The sequence below is a fragment of the Lemur catta genome, chromosome 20 (genome assembly GCF_020740605.2).
Source record: "Lemur catta isolate mLemCat1 chromosome 20, mLemCat1.pri, whole genome shotgun sequence".
In the NCBI taxonomy this organism is placed as follows: Eukaryota; Metazoa; Chordata; class Mammalia; order Primates; family Lemuridae; genus Lemur; species Lemur catta.
The window spans coordinates 23,835,360-23,850,970 of NC_059147.1; the positions used below are offsets into that span (position 1 = coordinate 23,835,360).

At 53.8% G+C, this 15,611-nt stretch overlaps 1 protein-coding gene and 1 long non-coding RNA gene across 4 annotated transcripts in view; one reads left to right on the forward strand and one right to left on the reverse strand.

The window, feature by feature from the left end:
- The window catches only part of LOC123625244, a 32,180-nt gene extending 16,577 nt beyond the window's left edge, over nucleotides 1–15,603 (forward strand). The window contains exon 5 of one of the 2 annotated variants that reach the window (XR_006730435.1): nucleotides 15,565–15,603. This is a non-coding gene — a long non-coding RNA (uncharacterized LOC123625244). Of the gene's footprint in view, nucleotides 1–5,650; nucleotides 6,497–15,564 lie in introns of those variants that run through there. The other variant, XR_006730434.1, reaches the window with a different exon arrangement.
- CES3 (carboxylesterase 3) lies at nucleotides 250–11,109 on the reverse strand. 2 transcript variants are annotated; one of them, XM_045533571.1, is made up of 13 exons: nucleotides 10,945–11,109; nucleotides 9,419–9,623; nucleotides 9,176–9,314; nucleotides 8,872–9,005; nucleotides 8,230–8,383; nucleotides 8,011–8,115; nucleotides 6,070–6,168; nucleotides 5,609–5,752; nucleotides 3,048–3,128; nucleotides 1,810–1,957; nucleotides 993–1,142; nucleotides 750–828; nucleotides 250–644 (listed from the first exon to the last, which is right to left on the reverse strand). In XM_045533571.1, exons 1-13 carry the CDS (start codon nucleotides 11,024–11,026, stop codon nucleotides 449–451), a joined length of 1,716 nt encoding a protein of 571 aa, XP_045389527.1. In that variant the 5' UTR covers nucleotides 11,027–11,109; the 3' UTR covers nucleotides 250–448. The 2 variants fall into 2 exon arrangements, with proteins under 2 accessions (XP_045389527.1, XP_045389528.1); XM_045533572.1 differs by having other exon boundaries at nucleotides 5,609–5,749; nucleotides 10,945–11,075.
- Nucleotides 15,604–15,611: the final 8 nt, after the last annotated feature.

The following is a 15,611-nucleotide window of genomic DNA, read 5'->3' on the forward strand; positions in this document are numbered from 1 at the left end:
GCTGATTCTGGTGTGGGTGACAGAGTGGGGCCAGCCTGGTCCCCACTTTCAGAGAGCTCCTCTGAGGGTGAGAGAGACACCAGTGCTGGCCTAGGGTGTACTGTGCTCTAATGGGCACAGACTCAGGGCCACACAGATCAGAGAAGGCAGGGATGCTTCTGGGGAGCATGAAGAATGAACTGGAACTTGCCATGAAGCAAGTCGGAAAGGTACTTCAGGGAGAGGGAAGAACTCATACAATGGCCCAGAGACAGAAAGCAGCCTGGTGACATTTCACAACAGCAAAATACCAGTCATGTAGTGGTTGATGCTTTCGAGGACATGAGCCCACATGGGCCTGGTTTAGGTTAAAGTCTCTCTCAGTGAGGGAGGGGGCTGGGGAAGGGAAGTTCCCCTGCTGGGACTTTGCCACCCTTTGGGTTGGCCCCAGCAAGGCCCAGGCCTTGCCTCAGAGCTCCTCCGGGGCCCTCCCCGTCTTCTGCGTCTCGTACCACTGCTGGATCTTGCTGGGGAGTGTCTCTGTCCAGAACCTCATTCGGGCTTCCTTTAGCTTCTGCCTAGCCCGTGGTACCCGGCTGATCTCCAGATATTGTTCTGACTGGTCGAACTGGGGCCAAAGAGGCAGCCCCTTGCCGTTGGGGTCCCTGGGTGGGAGGAATGAGTGAGGACCAAGGCCTCCTGTGCTGTCCCCAAGGGGCAGATCTGAGTGTCCCAGGCCCAAAGCCAGGCAAGCCTGCTCACTCACTCACCCTGTCCGGGCAAAGTGGGTCCACTGGGCCATCATGGTGAGGCTCAGCTGCTTCTCGTCCTCTGTGGCCTCTGGAAAGGCTGGTGAAAGGAACAGACCGGAATCAGGGTTGGTCATACGGGGCCCGGAGTTGACCCAGGATCCCTGGTGCTGGCCAGACTCCTGGTCCTGTAAGCCCTGCCCTGGCCCCTTGGAGTCTGGCAGCCGAGGGATTGCATGTCTGTCTCTGTCTGTCTGTCCTCACCCAGGAGGGAGCTCTCGTCCGTGAGGAAGGGACCCCCGAATACGAAAGCAATCTCAGCTCCATGGTCGGCCTTCACCCAGTCCGGTCTGATCTTCACAAAAGAACTGGGTCGATGCTGGAACTCATAGAAAAATATGGGGTTCCCCAAATCTGCAGAGAGAGGGCAGGATCAGAGTTAGGCACCCCCCAGCCCGATCAGGTCCCGCCTTTGGCGGCACAAGCTCATGACACCAATACCAATGATGATGATGACAAAATGATTAGCAGCAGGTATTTTCTGAGCACTCGCTAGGTGTCGAGCGCCATTCTGTGTGCTTTGTGTCATCATTTATCTCATTGTCATAACCTCATGGATTAGATTCTGTTATTATCTCCATTTCACAAATGAGGAAACTGAGGCACAGGAGGTTAGGTATCTTGCCCGAGGTCACAAAGTTTAGAAATCAGAGCTGTTGCAGGGCTGTGTCGGGAATTAGCCACCAGGCTTGGAGGAAGCAATACTTGTCCCAGGAGGAGCACTGAAAGAGGAGGAAATCACTAGGATTGAATGAAGTCCTGAGAATTGGTGATGGGCTCTGCTGGGTGACCTCTGGCAAGTCACTGTACCTCTCTGAGACTCACTTTTCTCCTGTGCAAAGTGCCCTGCCAGAGACACTTCTCGTTGCTGTGATGTTGCATCCCAGAGAAGGCAGGGTTGAGGGAGGCAGTGGGGTCTGGGGTACAAGAAATCAGGGGAAAATGACCCTCTCACAGCCATGTCACCTGTGACGACCCAGCTCCTGGGCCGAAGTGGGAAAGTGGCCAGGGATAGGCTTACCTCGGAGGCTTCTTGAGAAATTTAAGACAGGGAAGGTAAAGATCATGTCGCCTGCCAACTCGAGGAAGGCATGGAATTGGGCTTGTGCATCTGAGTTGCTGTTTAGGTATTCATCTGCGACGGTGGCCATCATCTCAGGGGGTATATCCTGGGGCAGGAGGACAGGCTCAGGGCTACTCAGGCCCCACAGCTGTGGCAGACCCTCCCAAGAAGCTGAACATCCTCCAGCATGGGTTCTCCCATGTCCCAGGCTCATGTCCCAGGCAGCCAGCTGCCTCTCTGTCTTTCTGGGAGTTCTAGATGGTGTCTGAGTGGGATAAGCTCAGGTTTGGAGTCAAATCCCAGCTCTGGGACCACTGCCTGGCTGCATGACCTCAGACAGTTGGCTGCGCCTCTCTGAAAGTCAGTCCTTGCCTGGCAACATTGTGTGACAGCATATGTGATGTCCCCAGCAAAGGGTCTGGCCCAGAAGCAGGTGTTCAGTGGAAGTGAACTGAGAAGTAAGTGAGAGAGCAAATGATGGGGGCTCCCTAACAGCTGCAGAGAGCGGTGATGAGGTCGTGTGAATGCTGGAGCCTTTGGGGCTTCCAAAGAAGGAAAAGGCACAAACATTGAGCACCTGCTGGGTACCAGCTCCCAGGTAGACTCTTCAAATGTAACAGCCAGTCCCCTTCTCACAACAGCTCGGGTGAATAGGAAGTATCACCCCCATTTCTTGGTGAAAAAATGGGCTCAGAGGGGTTAGGATATCTGGGCAAGTGGGCAGGGCTGGGATTTGACACCAGGTCCATCTGGCTCCACATCTGACAGCTGAGGCTGTGGGATCGGACAGAGCTGGCTCAAACTCTGGCTCTGCCCCTTACCCGCCATGAGACTTTGAGCCTCAGTTTCCTCATCTGTAACATAGGGATCATGAAATTTCGTACTTCACAGAGTTGCAACGAGGATGGAAGGAGATGAATGCCTCTCCTACTGCTCAGCACAGCACGGTCCATGGCACGGAGTACGTGCTCGTTAACAGGCACTCTGTGCTGTGACAATGATGGTGATGATGATGATAATTTTCCTTTGAGAACTACGTTGACTCATGTCCAGGGGAGTCCTGGGTGGAACTACGGTTCCCCAGTTGGACCCAGGGGCCTGGTGGAAGGTGGGCAGCTGTGGGTGTCAGGAGTGGGAGCAGAGTCTGTGCCGGGTGGGATGTTCACTGGCCGCCTCCCTCCTGTCTCTTGTCTCACCGAACTGATCAAGAAGGGCCTCAAGCTGTCCATCATGTCCTCCACGTTCATCTGCTCCATCCTATCCAAGATACGTATGGCCTGTGGGGACACCAAAGCCTTCTCAGTGCAGCTGGACCACTGCCCTGGGCAGGAGTGTTCAGAGCCCTGTGCCCATCAACTCATTACAGAGCAAGTGTGGCCAGACTCAGAAGTCCGCAGACCCAAATCAAGATAACCTTCAAATTGAATCCAGCCTGGGCAATACCTGAGCAGCAAAGTAAGACCCGGTCTCTTCTAAAAAAAAAAAAAAAAAGGTGAAAAGACAACCACAGAATGGAACAAATATTTGCCAATTTGCAAGTCAGATACCTGATAAGGGACTAGTATCCAGAATGAGTAAAGAACTCTTACAGCTCAACAAGAAAAAGGCAAATAATCAAATATATAAATGACCAAGGATTTGAATAGACATTTCTCCAAAGAAGATAAAATGTATGACCAGTAAGCACATGAAAAGATGCTCAACATCTTTAGCCATTAAAGAAATGCAAATCAAAACAAGATACCACTTACATGGCTAGAATCAAAACAAGAAAGAATAAGAAGGGCTGGCCAGGATATGGAGAAATTGGAACCTCACACACCGCTGGCAGGAACGCAAAATAGTGCGGCCCATTTGGAAAGCAGTCCGGCAGCTCCTCGAATTAAACAGAGCATTAGCACGTGACCCTGCAATTCCACTTCCACATCTGTAACCAATAGAAATGAAAACATGTGTTTTCAAAACAACTTGCACGTGAATGTTCATCCAGGGTCATCCATTAATAGCAAAAAAGGTGGAAACGGCCCAAATGTCTACGAGCTATTGAATGGGTAAGCAAAACACTATAGTATATTCAGCCACCAAGAGGCATGAAGTACTCATACTTCTTGCTGCAAGACAGATGAATCGTGAAAACACTATGTTCGGTGAAAAAAGTCAGACACAAAAAGCCACATGTGTATGATGTGTTTCTATGAATTGTGCAGAATAGGAAAATCCCTAAAGTTGATGGAAAATAGATCGGTGGTTGCCAGGTTCTGAGGAAGGGAGACGGTATGAGCTTCCTTTTCTTAGGGTAATGCAAATGTTCTGCAATAAGATAGTGGGGATGGTTGCACAACTTTGTAAATAAACTAAGAATCGCTGACCTGTACACTTTACAAGGGTGAATTTTATGGTATGTAAATTATATCTCAATAAGCTGATATTTTGAAAAATTATGATCAGCAAATACTGGTCAGGTTGCAGTAAAACTGTAGACCCAAGTTGCTGGTGGTGATTTAAATTAGCGTGGCCATGTCAGAATGTGCTGTGTTGCACCAATACGTAAGAAGTGGAGAGGTTTCCAGAAGGAGGGGTAAGAATTATTTTGCAGCCATGGCTAAAACTTTCACCAAGAACTTTTTTGTTTTGAGTTGTTTTGGTTTTTAGAGACAGAGTCTCACTCTATTACCCAGGCTGGAGTGCAGTGTCAAACTCCTGGGCTCAAGGGATCCTCCCACCTCAGCCTCCCGAGTACCTGGGATTACAGGTGCGTGCCACCCTTAACGGATGCACAACTAGCTGACAGATTTACACCCGCGCTCCTGCGGGCGGGAACGCCTGCACCAGTGACGAGGGCAGCAGCCCTGCGGGCCAATTCCCGAGAAACATCCTTGGCTCCAAGTCCCGGCACAGCATTCCACTCTAGGCAGGTTTCCCCAGATCTTAGGAGCCAGCCAGGTTGGTTCTCCCTCGTTTTGACACACACAACTATAAGTTGACAGTGTGGGGGGCAGGGCTGCCTGCCAAAGTCTGGGCATTGGCCTGGCCATTTCCGCAAGCGTGTCCTTGAGTGTCAAGATTGCATGAGCCTCTCACATAGCAAGCAGGTGCCCCTCCTGGGGATCGATTCCAAAGGAATAAGTCAGAGGACAAAAGCTGTGGACATGAAGATGTTCACCACACTAATGGCTTCAGTGGTAAAAACGAGAAGCTGCCCAAATGCCAAAATAAAGGAACATTATGATGGGATCCTCCCTTTGTGGAAGGTTTTGCAGCCATTCAAAGCAATTGCTATGAAGACAGGTAGAAGAGTGAGAATGAAATAACAAGATGCTCAGGGTGGAAGCATGATGTTGACACTGTTAGGGGTGTTCTGTGCACCTGGAAGGGACTGGAGGGTACTTGGCCCACGAGGTCACCAGTGGCTTGATGTCTGAGACCTGAGAGTCTCAGGTAGTCAGTCTCTCAGGGACAGTGTCACATCAACCAGTCTCACAGAGCACGATGTATAAACCAGACACCAAGGCAGGAATATGCTGTGGATCAGCCACTTGGTGCAAAAGCTTGGTCCCCAGATGGAAACGTGGCTTTCTGAAAATGTAGCCGGGTGACCTTAGCAAGTCCCTTCAACCTTTCAGGGCCTCAGCTATCTCACCTACCAAATAGGAGTCACAGGAATGCTCAGCTCACGGGGCTGTGGGGATGATGATGGGGTGAAAGAAGACTGGCTGGGGCAGGGCCTCGACGGGCGCAGGTGGGGAAGGACACTCACCTTGGGGATGAGCCAGCTAACCTCGTGGTTGTTGATGCCCAGGAGGACAGGCACAGAATGGACTCGCTTCTCATCGAGGATCTCCTTGGGGCTTTTGGGAAAGAAGGTGCCATCTACGGTGAAAGAAGTCATACCCGTTTTCTGCTGGAGAAAGCAAGGCAGGAGGCTCTCAAGTCAGGACCCAGCCTCAAAGCATGGGACCCAGGGGCCATGTCGCTGTGTGCCTGAGTGGCTGAGCCTTGAGGGAAAGTGGGGGGATGGAGATTACCAGGGTGAGGGGCCCAGGGGGAATCAGGAGACCAGGCAACTGATGCTTCCAAGCAGGTCTCTTCCCTAGAAGACAGGGCCTGCCCTCGGGGATGAGGGTGGCCTCCATTCCTGTCCCCAGGCCTAGTCGGGCCCTGGGCCCAGAACCCCCTCTGTGCCATTGCCTGGCACCGTCGCCAAGGAGGTGGGCATACCAACTTGCTAAAGATCAGTTTGTCTCCTTCCTTCTCCCGAAGGCACCGCAGTATCTCAGCTGAGGAGTGGGAGCTGCAGGCAAAGGAGTCCGCGATGTCCTGGGGACAGACAAAAGTGTCATGCCTCCCTCTCAGCCACTGACCCCCACCTTGCAGCCCTCTGCCTCCCATAGAGAGGGGGAGCCTCTGCAGCACAGCTGGGCGTGATGTCACAGATCAGGCCTAAGACTGGCCACAACTCCTGAAAAGCCTGCTCTGCCCACCAGCTTGGGTGGTCCCCGGGGACTGTGTGTGTCCTCTGTTATACTATAATGTCATTATCTGGGGATGAGGGGCTGTGTACCCTTTGCTCTTTCTTTATTATTATTTCAGATATTACGGGGAACAAATGTTTAGGTTACATATATTGCCTTTGCCCCGCCCCCCAAGTCAGAGCTACAAGCTTGTCCATCCCCCAGACGGTGCTCACCGCACTCATTAGGTGTAAATATACCCATCCCCTCCCCACCCCCCGACACCTGCCCAACACCTGATGAATATTACTACCATATGTGCACTGAAGTGTTGATCAGTTAATACCAATTTGATGGTGAGTACATGTGGTGCTTGTTTTTCCATTCTGGTGATACTTCACTTAGGAGAATGGGCTCCAGCTCCATCCAGGATGATACAAGGGGTGCTAGATCAGCATTTTTGCCCTTTTGAGATCAGCGTCCTCATCTAATTAACTATGTTCCCAAAGCCACAGGTCAGCAAAGTTTGCTGAGTAAATAAGGAAATGGAGGGAGTTTGGGGAGGGAGTTTGGAGAGGGAGGGCTTCGGCAGGGTCCTGGTTTGGCAGGGAAGGAGGGGTGCAGAGGCTGGAGTGGGGCAGGGGGAGGGAGGGAGGTGAGGCTGCAGGCCGGTGGTTGTGGGCAGGAGCTCCGTGAATATGTGTTTAAGGAGGATTGGCTGGGCTGTGTTTTTCATGGGGCACAGGAGAGATGGGGAAGGACCTAAAGTTTATGATCCGGAAAATCTCTCCCAGCCACAGTTGGGGGATGGGCCAGGGATGCTGTTGTCCAGACAAGAGGCAATGTGCCCAGGCCAAAGTTCCTGAACAATCTCCAGCCCTGTGGTGAAGACACCCAGCCTGTTCCTCCACCTCGTTCCTCCACCTTGGCAGTGCTCTGGGGTCAGATGGGGGCACTGACACAGCCTCCCGAGTCCCACTTACACCCACCTGTCCCCCACCCCCAGCGCTGCCCCTGCCTGTCACTGTCCTCTCTCCCTGGACTCTGCCCTGGTCATCTCCATGGCCTCTCAACCTCCAGGATGGCTCCCTCCGACCCACCTTCCACTCCAAGGAGCCCAGCCTGTCACTGCCCCGCTTCCTCCGGCACCTGGAGAAGATCCAGATTCCCAGGCGGTGCCCCTGCTTCTCCAGCGCCTTCACTTCCTGCTCCGCCCCAGCCTGCTGAGGTCCCTACCTGACAGCTTACTGCTTCCAGGACCTGTCACTGTGTCTTACACCTGCAGCTTTGCAGATGCAGCTCCCATTCCGTGGCTTCCATGGGGACTCTCCACAAGGCCTTGTTACAACGGGGCTCTGGGGGGCTCTAGAGCCTCAGTGGAGATGTCTCAGGCAGCAGGGTGGCCGGGAGTGGAGGGCCCCCTGCACCATGCCGCCTGGAGCAGAGAGGGGTGCTCCTGAAGACCCCACCCCAGGGAAGGGACCAAGGGTGGTGCACACAGGGGTGGTCTCCTTCAGGAAGCCATCCCTGACTGCCCACCCTCTGGAATGCAGTGGCTGTTTCCTCTCAGCTGCCTTCATCCTGGGGGTGGGGGGCTCTCTGCCAGCAGGGGTGCCCTAGCTGCACGCTCCCACTCTGAGACCCCAGGGCCAGCACAGGGTGGGGGAGGGGACGTGCACATGGAGTAGGAGGTGAAGAAAATGCAGACCCGAGCTAGGTGCCGTGGGTCAGGATCCAATGTCCCAGGGCTGGTGATGGTCCCGCTCTGTGCAATGACTCTGTGGAACAGCCCGGCAGCCATCGGGGCCAGGACCTGGGTGTGGTGGAGAAAGCAGATGGCTGTCAGAGGAGGGCAGAGGAGCTGGGAGGTCTGGGACCACAGGAACCCTCCCGGCCATCACTACTAGCCCCTTATGGTGACTTTTACCAGGGCAGAGACGATGGTGCCACCGGCAGATCCGCCAAAGATGGTGACACAGTTGGGGTCACCCCCAAAGGGGCTGATGTTCCCCTGTATCCAGCGCAGAGCAGCCACCACATCTAGGAAGCCCTGGTTGCCAGGTGCATGCTCGTCCCCAGTGCTGAGGGGCAGGTGAGGCAGTGGTTAGCGCAGGCTGGCTCCCATGACAGATGTTCCTCCATCTTTGCAGCTTTCCTTCGAATCAGCCACCAGGGGGCTCAGCCCTCCTCTGCTCCCAAGTCAGGCCTGGCTGTGAGCTACTGGCATCCACCTAGCACGTGGTGTGGGCAGGCCAGTGGGGGTAGCCAGGGCTGGCTCCCAGGTGGCTGCGAGAGCCGACAGCTCTTTGCCTCCAGCCCTGGCAGGGATCCTGGCCACGGCCCAGGAACCAGTGCCCTCTGCCCAAGGGACCAAGTTCACTGCACGATTTTAGGTTTCACCGGGCCACTCCCCCAGGGTGGAGGCTCGGGGAGCACCTTCTCTGCCCCAGAGAGCAGTGCGGGGGCGCTCCGTCTCCATGCAGCCTCTGGCCCCCCAGCCTAGGTCCCTGGATCCTCTCGTGAGCGGCCACTCAGTGCAGTCGGTGTTCCCACCCGGCCTGTGTCTCACCTGAAGAAGCCAAACACCCCCAGGCGGTACTGGACTGTGACCACGACCACATCCCCATAGGCTGCCAGGGCTGATCCATCATAGGAGGTGGCGGCACCAACGGTCAGAGAGCCTCCATGGAACCATACCATGACCTGCAGAGAGGACCCTGGGGCAGTGACCCCCAGCTCCTGGGAGCCCACGTGCCCACCTACCAGCCCAGGGTATTCTCAGGACCTCTGGAATAGTCTGGGAACAGGGATGGGGAAGGGCCAGGCAGGTAGGTGGAGCTGAGTGGGAGGACAGGGCCCTCTGGGCTGCCCACCGGCCTCTTGTCCCCTGCCTTGGCCCCAGCTGGGCTGTAGATGTTGAGGACCAGGCAGTCCTCTGAAATAGGGAAGAGCCGATGCTTTCCATTGAGCATAAATTTGCCGTGGTCCATTCTGTCCACATCCTGCAGGCACCTGTACCAAGGACAGGCCCAAGGACCAGCTGGTCAGCCCCATACGCCCTGGCAGTGGACCCCTGCCCCTCTGCCCACTTGCCCACCTCCACCGGCGCTACTCACATGGGAGGCTCGGTGCTGGCATCCCGCACACCCTCCCAGGGCTGTGCTGGGCGCGGGGCTGAAAACCGCCCAGGCCCCAAGGGTGCCTGGGCGAATGGGATGCCCAGGAAGACACTCACAAGGCTGGCTGTGCCCTTCACGCCCACCTGCCGGCCTCGCACGCGGCCCAGGGTGGTGTGTACTTCGGGCTGAGCGAATTCGGGCCCTGAGGGCAGGACAGAGGGGGCGTGGGTGAGTCTGCAGCCTCCGTGTGGGGATAGGGTGACAGAAGGACACTGAGAGTGAAGGACACATTTGCCCCCTGAGCGCTGTTCTGCCAGGCTCTGTTCCAAGGACTTTGCACACAGCACCAGACCTGCCCTGGAGCCTTGGGCCAGCCACTTCCTCGTTTGCACCTCAGGTTACTCCTCTGCCAAGTAAGGTATAATAACCACATCCTTATTCCTGTATTCTGAAGCTTTGCGCCTGGGGCTTTGCTGACCTTGGGGGTGCTCTGCTTTAGATATGGTTTGTTTGGCCCCTCCAAGTCTCAGTTAAAACCTGATCCCCAGTGTTGGAGGTGGGACCTAGTGGGAGGTGTTTGGGTCATGGGGCAGGTGGCTCGGTGCCTTTCTCCTGGGAGTGAGTTCTCACTCTTAGTTCCCTGGAGAACTACGTGGTGAAAAAGACCTGGCACCTCCTCCTCTCTCCCCATGCACACGCCGCTGCCCTTCCCCTTCTGCCATGAGTGGAAGCAGCCTGAGGCCCTCACGGGAAGCAGATGCTGGTGCCATGTTTCTTGTGCGGCCTGCAGAACCCTGAACCAAATAAACCAGGCTCAGGTACTCCTCTATGACAACACAAATGGACTAAGATGGACATTGCCCCTCCCAGGGTTGGCCAATTTCTAGAGACAAACACAACTCTCTTGGGAGCAAGTCTTTCAAATGCAAACCAACCCACAGCCATAACCCCAACCACTTTGTCTGTGGGGCTCTCAAACTCCTGGCCACTATCCACCAGCCCTTGTCACCCCAGGGCCAGGTACCAGGCAACTAGGAGCAGCCCCTGGACCCCAGCTCCCGCTGCCAATCCTGCGCCTACTTAATCTGCTTTGCTTCTTCCTTCCCATGGAGACAGCAGTAAAGGGCTCCTGCCCATGCTCTCCCCTCCTCCCTCTTCCTCCTGACACACCGGGTGCTTCCCAGTGTGGCCCTGCAGGGCCTGGTGCCTCTTGTTCCTAGAGAAGTGTGAGGAGACTTCTTCCTTCATCACAGTCATTTGCAATCTGTTTGCCCCACCATACCTGATTAAAACAAATCTCCAGTCACTTAAAACATAACGACAATCACGTACCCTGGCAGGGCTGCCCTGGGGATCGCACAGGATAGTGAGGGCGGGGCCCCTGCCCAGAAACGATGCACAAGCCTTTCCTGAGCAGGCTGCGCCGTCCTCCCTGTCCCTGTGCCACTCTTGCCCCCTCCATGCAGAGGCCTCCCGAAGCCCCCCAAGCTCCTGCCCCTGCAGGCCCAGCAGTTGTGTGTTACCAGTGGCTGTGGCAGGGGACGCCAGGAGCAGACAGGCCACCCAGACCAGGACCCTGGATTCCACTCTCACCGCTGTCCCCATGCTCCTTACAAGTGACTAGGCAGAAGCTGCAGATGGTGCAATGAGTTCCTCACCCTTGGCACTACCAGTCTCTGACGGGCTGTTTATAAAAGCGTCTGTGGACCGCCCCACCTGGCTGGTGGCCAGCCGCCCAGGACCCAGTGACTCACACCCGGGGCAGGGCTAGGTGAGCACCCTGCAGAGGCAGGGATGATATGACAGCACCCGTCTGTGTTCAAATCCCAGCTTTCCTGACTTGGTGACCTCCATGAGACCTTGTGTGCTCATCACAGGATGCCCACGTCACCAACCTGAGGGAATGATGGCCCCTGAGCCTGGGGTGCCACTCTGAGTGGGCCAGTAGGCCTGGGATGCGGGCTGGTGTCCAGTCTGGCCTGCCAGGAGCCTGCCTGAGCCCTGGTGTGGGCTTAGGGGAACTGAAGTTGAGTTTTTGAAAAATTGAGGTGAAATTCACATATCATGCAATTAGCCCTCATGGAGTGCACAAGTCACTGGCCGTTCGTGTGTTCCCACTGTTGGGCAACCACCACACCTCTAGTCACGAAACTTTTTCACCATCCTGGCAAAACACCCTGTAACCAAAAAGTAATGACTCCCCATTCCTCCTGGTGGCCACTCATTTGCTTTCTGTCTATGGATTTACCTGTTCTTGGTATAGCATGTAAAAAGAATCATACAGTGTGTGACAGTTTGTGTCTGGTTTCTTTCACTTAGTCTAATGTTCTTGAGGTTCATCGGAGTTGTAGCATGTGTTGGTGATTTTTATGGCTGAATAATGTTCCGCTGTATGGACAAACTGTGCTTTGTTTACTCACCCACTCATTTCTGAGCGTGTGGGTCGTTCGCACCTTTGGACTATTATGAAGAAAGCCGCTGTAACATGTGCAGGTTTCTGTGTGGACCTGCACTTCATTTTCTCTTGGGTCTGGGAATCGGATTCCTGGGGCATTTGCTCATTCTGTCTGTACATGGCGAAAGCTGCCAGCCTGTTTGCCACTGTGGCTGGGTGACACTCTCATAGACCTCAAGGCCTGGGACCTTGAGGGTATATGTTGGGGTGACTTTCTCATGGAGGCCACTCTCTTGAAGGGTCCTCAAGTGACAGGGCAGAAGCAGGACGCTGACCCCAAGTGGCCGCAGGACTCCTGGGCAGGGGAAACTGAGATCTGGGAGTGTGGGGGGCAGCAGGAGGACCTTGAGTGTGACCTCGTACACATTACTTCACAGCTCTGGGCCTAGTTTTGTCATCTACAAAACAGTGATGATAACAGGACCCACCTCACAGGGTGGAAGTGAGGTTACGTGTATGTGTGTGTGTGTGTGTGTGTGTGTGTGGTGTGTGTGTCTGAGAACACGAGCCTTGGAACCAGAGCCCACCAGAGCCTGTTCTTGCCTCTGGGCAGGGTTCCGTCAGGGCCTCTGTGTCCCTACTGGCTTGTCCAACCCAAGAGAGGGCAGGACAGACTTCTGGGCCTCAGTGTCAGGAACATGGGTGGCTGGGAAGGGGGTGGGTGGGAGGATGGGCGGATATTTCGTGTCTCAATGAGGGACAGGATGTGGGTCTTGCCTACACAAGATGCCAGATCTTCTTGTGGGGTTCCAGCTGGCACTCAGGGCTCGAGAGAACTGCTTTAGGATGCAACTTCCCTTCTGTCAAAATAACCAGCCCCAGCCTGGCACAGTGGCTTTCGCCCCAGCTACTTGGGAGGCTGAGGCAGTGAGCTGTGATCGGGCCACAGCACTCCAGCCTGGGCAAGAGAGGGAGTCCCTGTCTCCAAAAAAATAAAAATAATAAAAAAACCAATAACCAGGGCAGTTTCCTCAATCTTCCATGGCAGCCTCCAGACTTTTGTCCTTCTCTGCTCCGCCCTCCCCTCCTTGCTGCCATCACAGCCCCCCACCCCAGGTTCCCCACCTAGACCATTTCCTGAAGATTTTAGCAGTGGCTCTGGCATGCTTTCCAGAAAGTCTTCCTTTGCAGGCCTTCAACACTCACATCAGGGCACCTGGATCTGCTCTCCTCCCACAATCTTGTCCTCCGACCCCTTAGCTGTAGGTGCTGACAGGAGACAGCCTCCATCTGCCTCCAAGGCCAAGATTCCCCAGTCCCTGCAGCTAGGGCTGCCCTCCCTCCTAGCATTGGGGATGGGCCTACCAGGGCCAGGACTAGGTGAAACAGGCCACCAAGGTACCTACGATGTAAAAGTCAGCGCCACTCACCCACCTGGTCATACAAGGGGAAAAGTGGTTCCTGAGGATGAGGACTTCCTAAATGTGTACCCTACGCTTCTTGCGTGCTTCACTCAAGTCCCAGCTCTGGGACCCCCCCTGGGCACCAGGCCCTCATCCCCTGTCAGGGCTGTCTCTTCTGGGCCATCAGCTTCTGCTGCATCTCCCCCACCAGATGCAAACACAGCTCCCGTGCAAAACCAACACCATCCAAAACTTCCCTTGACCCACTTTGCCCTCCAGCTATCGTTGCACTCACTGCTGTTCTTGTTTCTAGCAAAGCTAAAATCATCTAACTTTGCTGTCTCTACTTCTCTCCTTCCAGTCTCTCCCAGAAGTTGTTCTTGACCTCCACCCCATCTGCAAGGCCTGTTGTGGATTCAGTGTCTCCCATCCAACACACTCAGGCCTGAACCACGCTCCCAGCCCCCTGCTGGCCAGATGCTCTCTCTGCCCTTAGCACTAATCAATACCTGAGCTGTGGGTGCTAAGAGCTCCCCAGCTCCTCCAGGTCAGGGTTGTGTACAAAGCTCCTTTGTGTTAACTGGGTGACAAAGTGCTTCTTCCTAATCCCGGGGCTGCTGTTCACAGCCTCTGGGGTGCAGGTCCTCATGTACTCCGCCCCTGGCTGCCCCGTCGTTTGGAGGTCCTGACATTGATGATGACTGAGGCATTAGTACAAATGTGAAATGGAGAAAGGAAGAGTGCCAGGAGTCTGTATGTGTGTGTGAGGAAAAACTGCATACATATCGTCTGTCTACATTTACAGATACATATATATATATAGAGAGAGAGAGAGAGAGACAGACAGACAGACAGACAGAGTGAGAGAAAGATGGAAGCAGAGGCTAAACATCCAGGGAACCAACTACAAGGAAACCCCACTACACACCCATTAAAAATAATCAGATTTAAGACCCCAAAGGCCAAGTGTTGGTGAGGACATGGAGCAAGTGCAACCCTCACAGATGGCTGGGGTGGGGGTGGGGGATGCAAAAATAATATAGTCATTTAGGAAGACAGTTGGGCATTTTCTTTAAAATCTAAACCTACTGGCCATATGACCTAGTGGTTCCACTCTCAGGCATCCACCCCCACAGAAATGAAAGCATATGTCCACACCAAGACTTGTCTGAAAATGTTCACTGCAGCTTTATTAAAAGTAGCCACAAAATGGAAATCACGCAAATGTGCATCCACTGGCACATGGATAAAATGGGCTATATCCATATGTGGAATACTATTCAGCCAGAAAAAGGAAGAACTATAGGCTAAATCTCAAAAACATGATGCTAAGTGATGGAAGCCAGTCACAAATGATTCCATTTATAGGTTATTCTCGAGAAGGCAAACTACAGCAACAGAAAGCAATTTGGTGGTTGCCTGGGATCAGGATCAGGACAAGGACTGACTGCAAAGGAGCAGGAGGGAACTTTCTGGGGTGATAGAAACATTCTCAAATTTGACGTGGTGGTGGTTGTATGTCTTACACCCTTACTCAAAGTCGTCAAACTGTGTGCCTAAAAAGGGGGAATTTAATTGTAAATCATTCCATAGAAAAGCTGTTAAAAAATGACTATTAGAAGCCTAAAAAAATAGTCCTGGAAACCCACTTTGGGAAAATATACTGTGCGTCTGCAGAAGTGAAAAACAGAGGCATGTCGTGCATGCAGGAAGTGCTCAATAAATGCTTTTAGGATTCAGTGGAAGCATTATGCACCAGTCAGTGGTCACTAAAACGAAAATCTCTTCCCTCTCCTAATTCAAGGCTGCCCTAGAGTAATGGTGTCCGTGGCTGCCGCCTGGTGGCCAGAGTGGGTAACGCGGGACTCTTCATTTTTCACCCCAGACTTCATGAGGCCCTGCGGTTGGGCTTAAACGCAGTGGATGGAAAGGAGGAATTTCCCCCTGAGAAAACTGGCGGCCTGAGAGGGAAAGTAGGTCAGAAGTAGAGGCATAGGGGCATGGACAAGCACAGCCCCACTTCTCACAAAAATAGGGTCAGTCACCTCTGGGAACACAGTTAGGGGAGTGGGTGGGTTGCTTTACATTTCAATGATGGGTGACATTTAGTCTAGGGGGACAATAGGTAGGGACAGGAAGTTTTACATTTCCAGTGGTTGGTAACCTCAGTGGCTGAGATCCAGGAGCTCTAGGTGCTGTGGTGTGAACATTTGTGTCCCCTCAAAATTCACAGGCTGAAACCTAATCCCCAACATGATGGTTTAAGGGATGGGACGTTAGGAGGTGAGGGGGATCAGTGCCCTTATAAAAGAGGCCTGAGGGAGCTTGTTTGCCCCTTCCACCAGGGGAGGACACAGTGAGAAGCCATCTATGAACCAGAGAACAAGCCCTT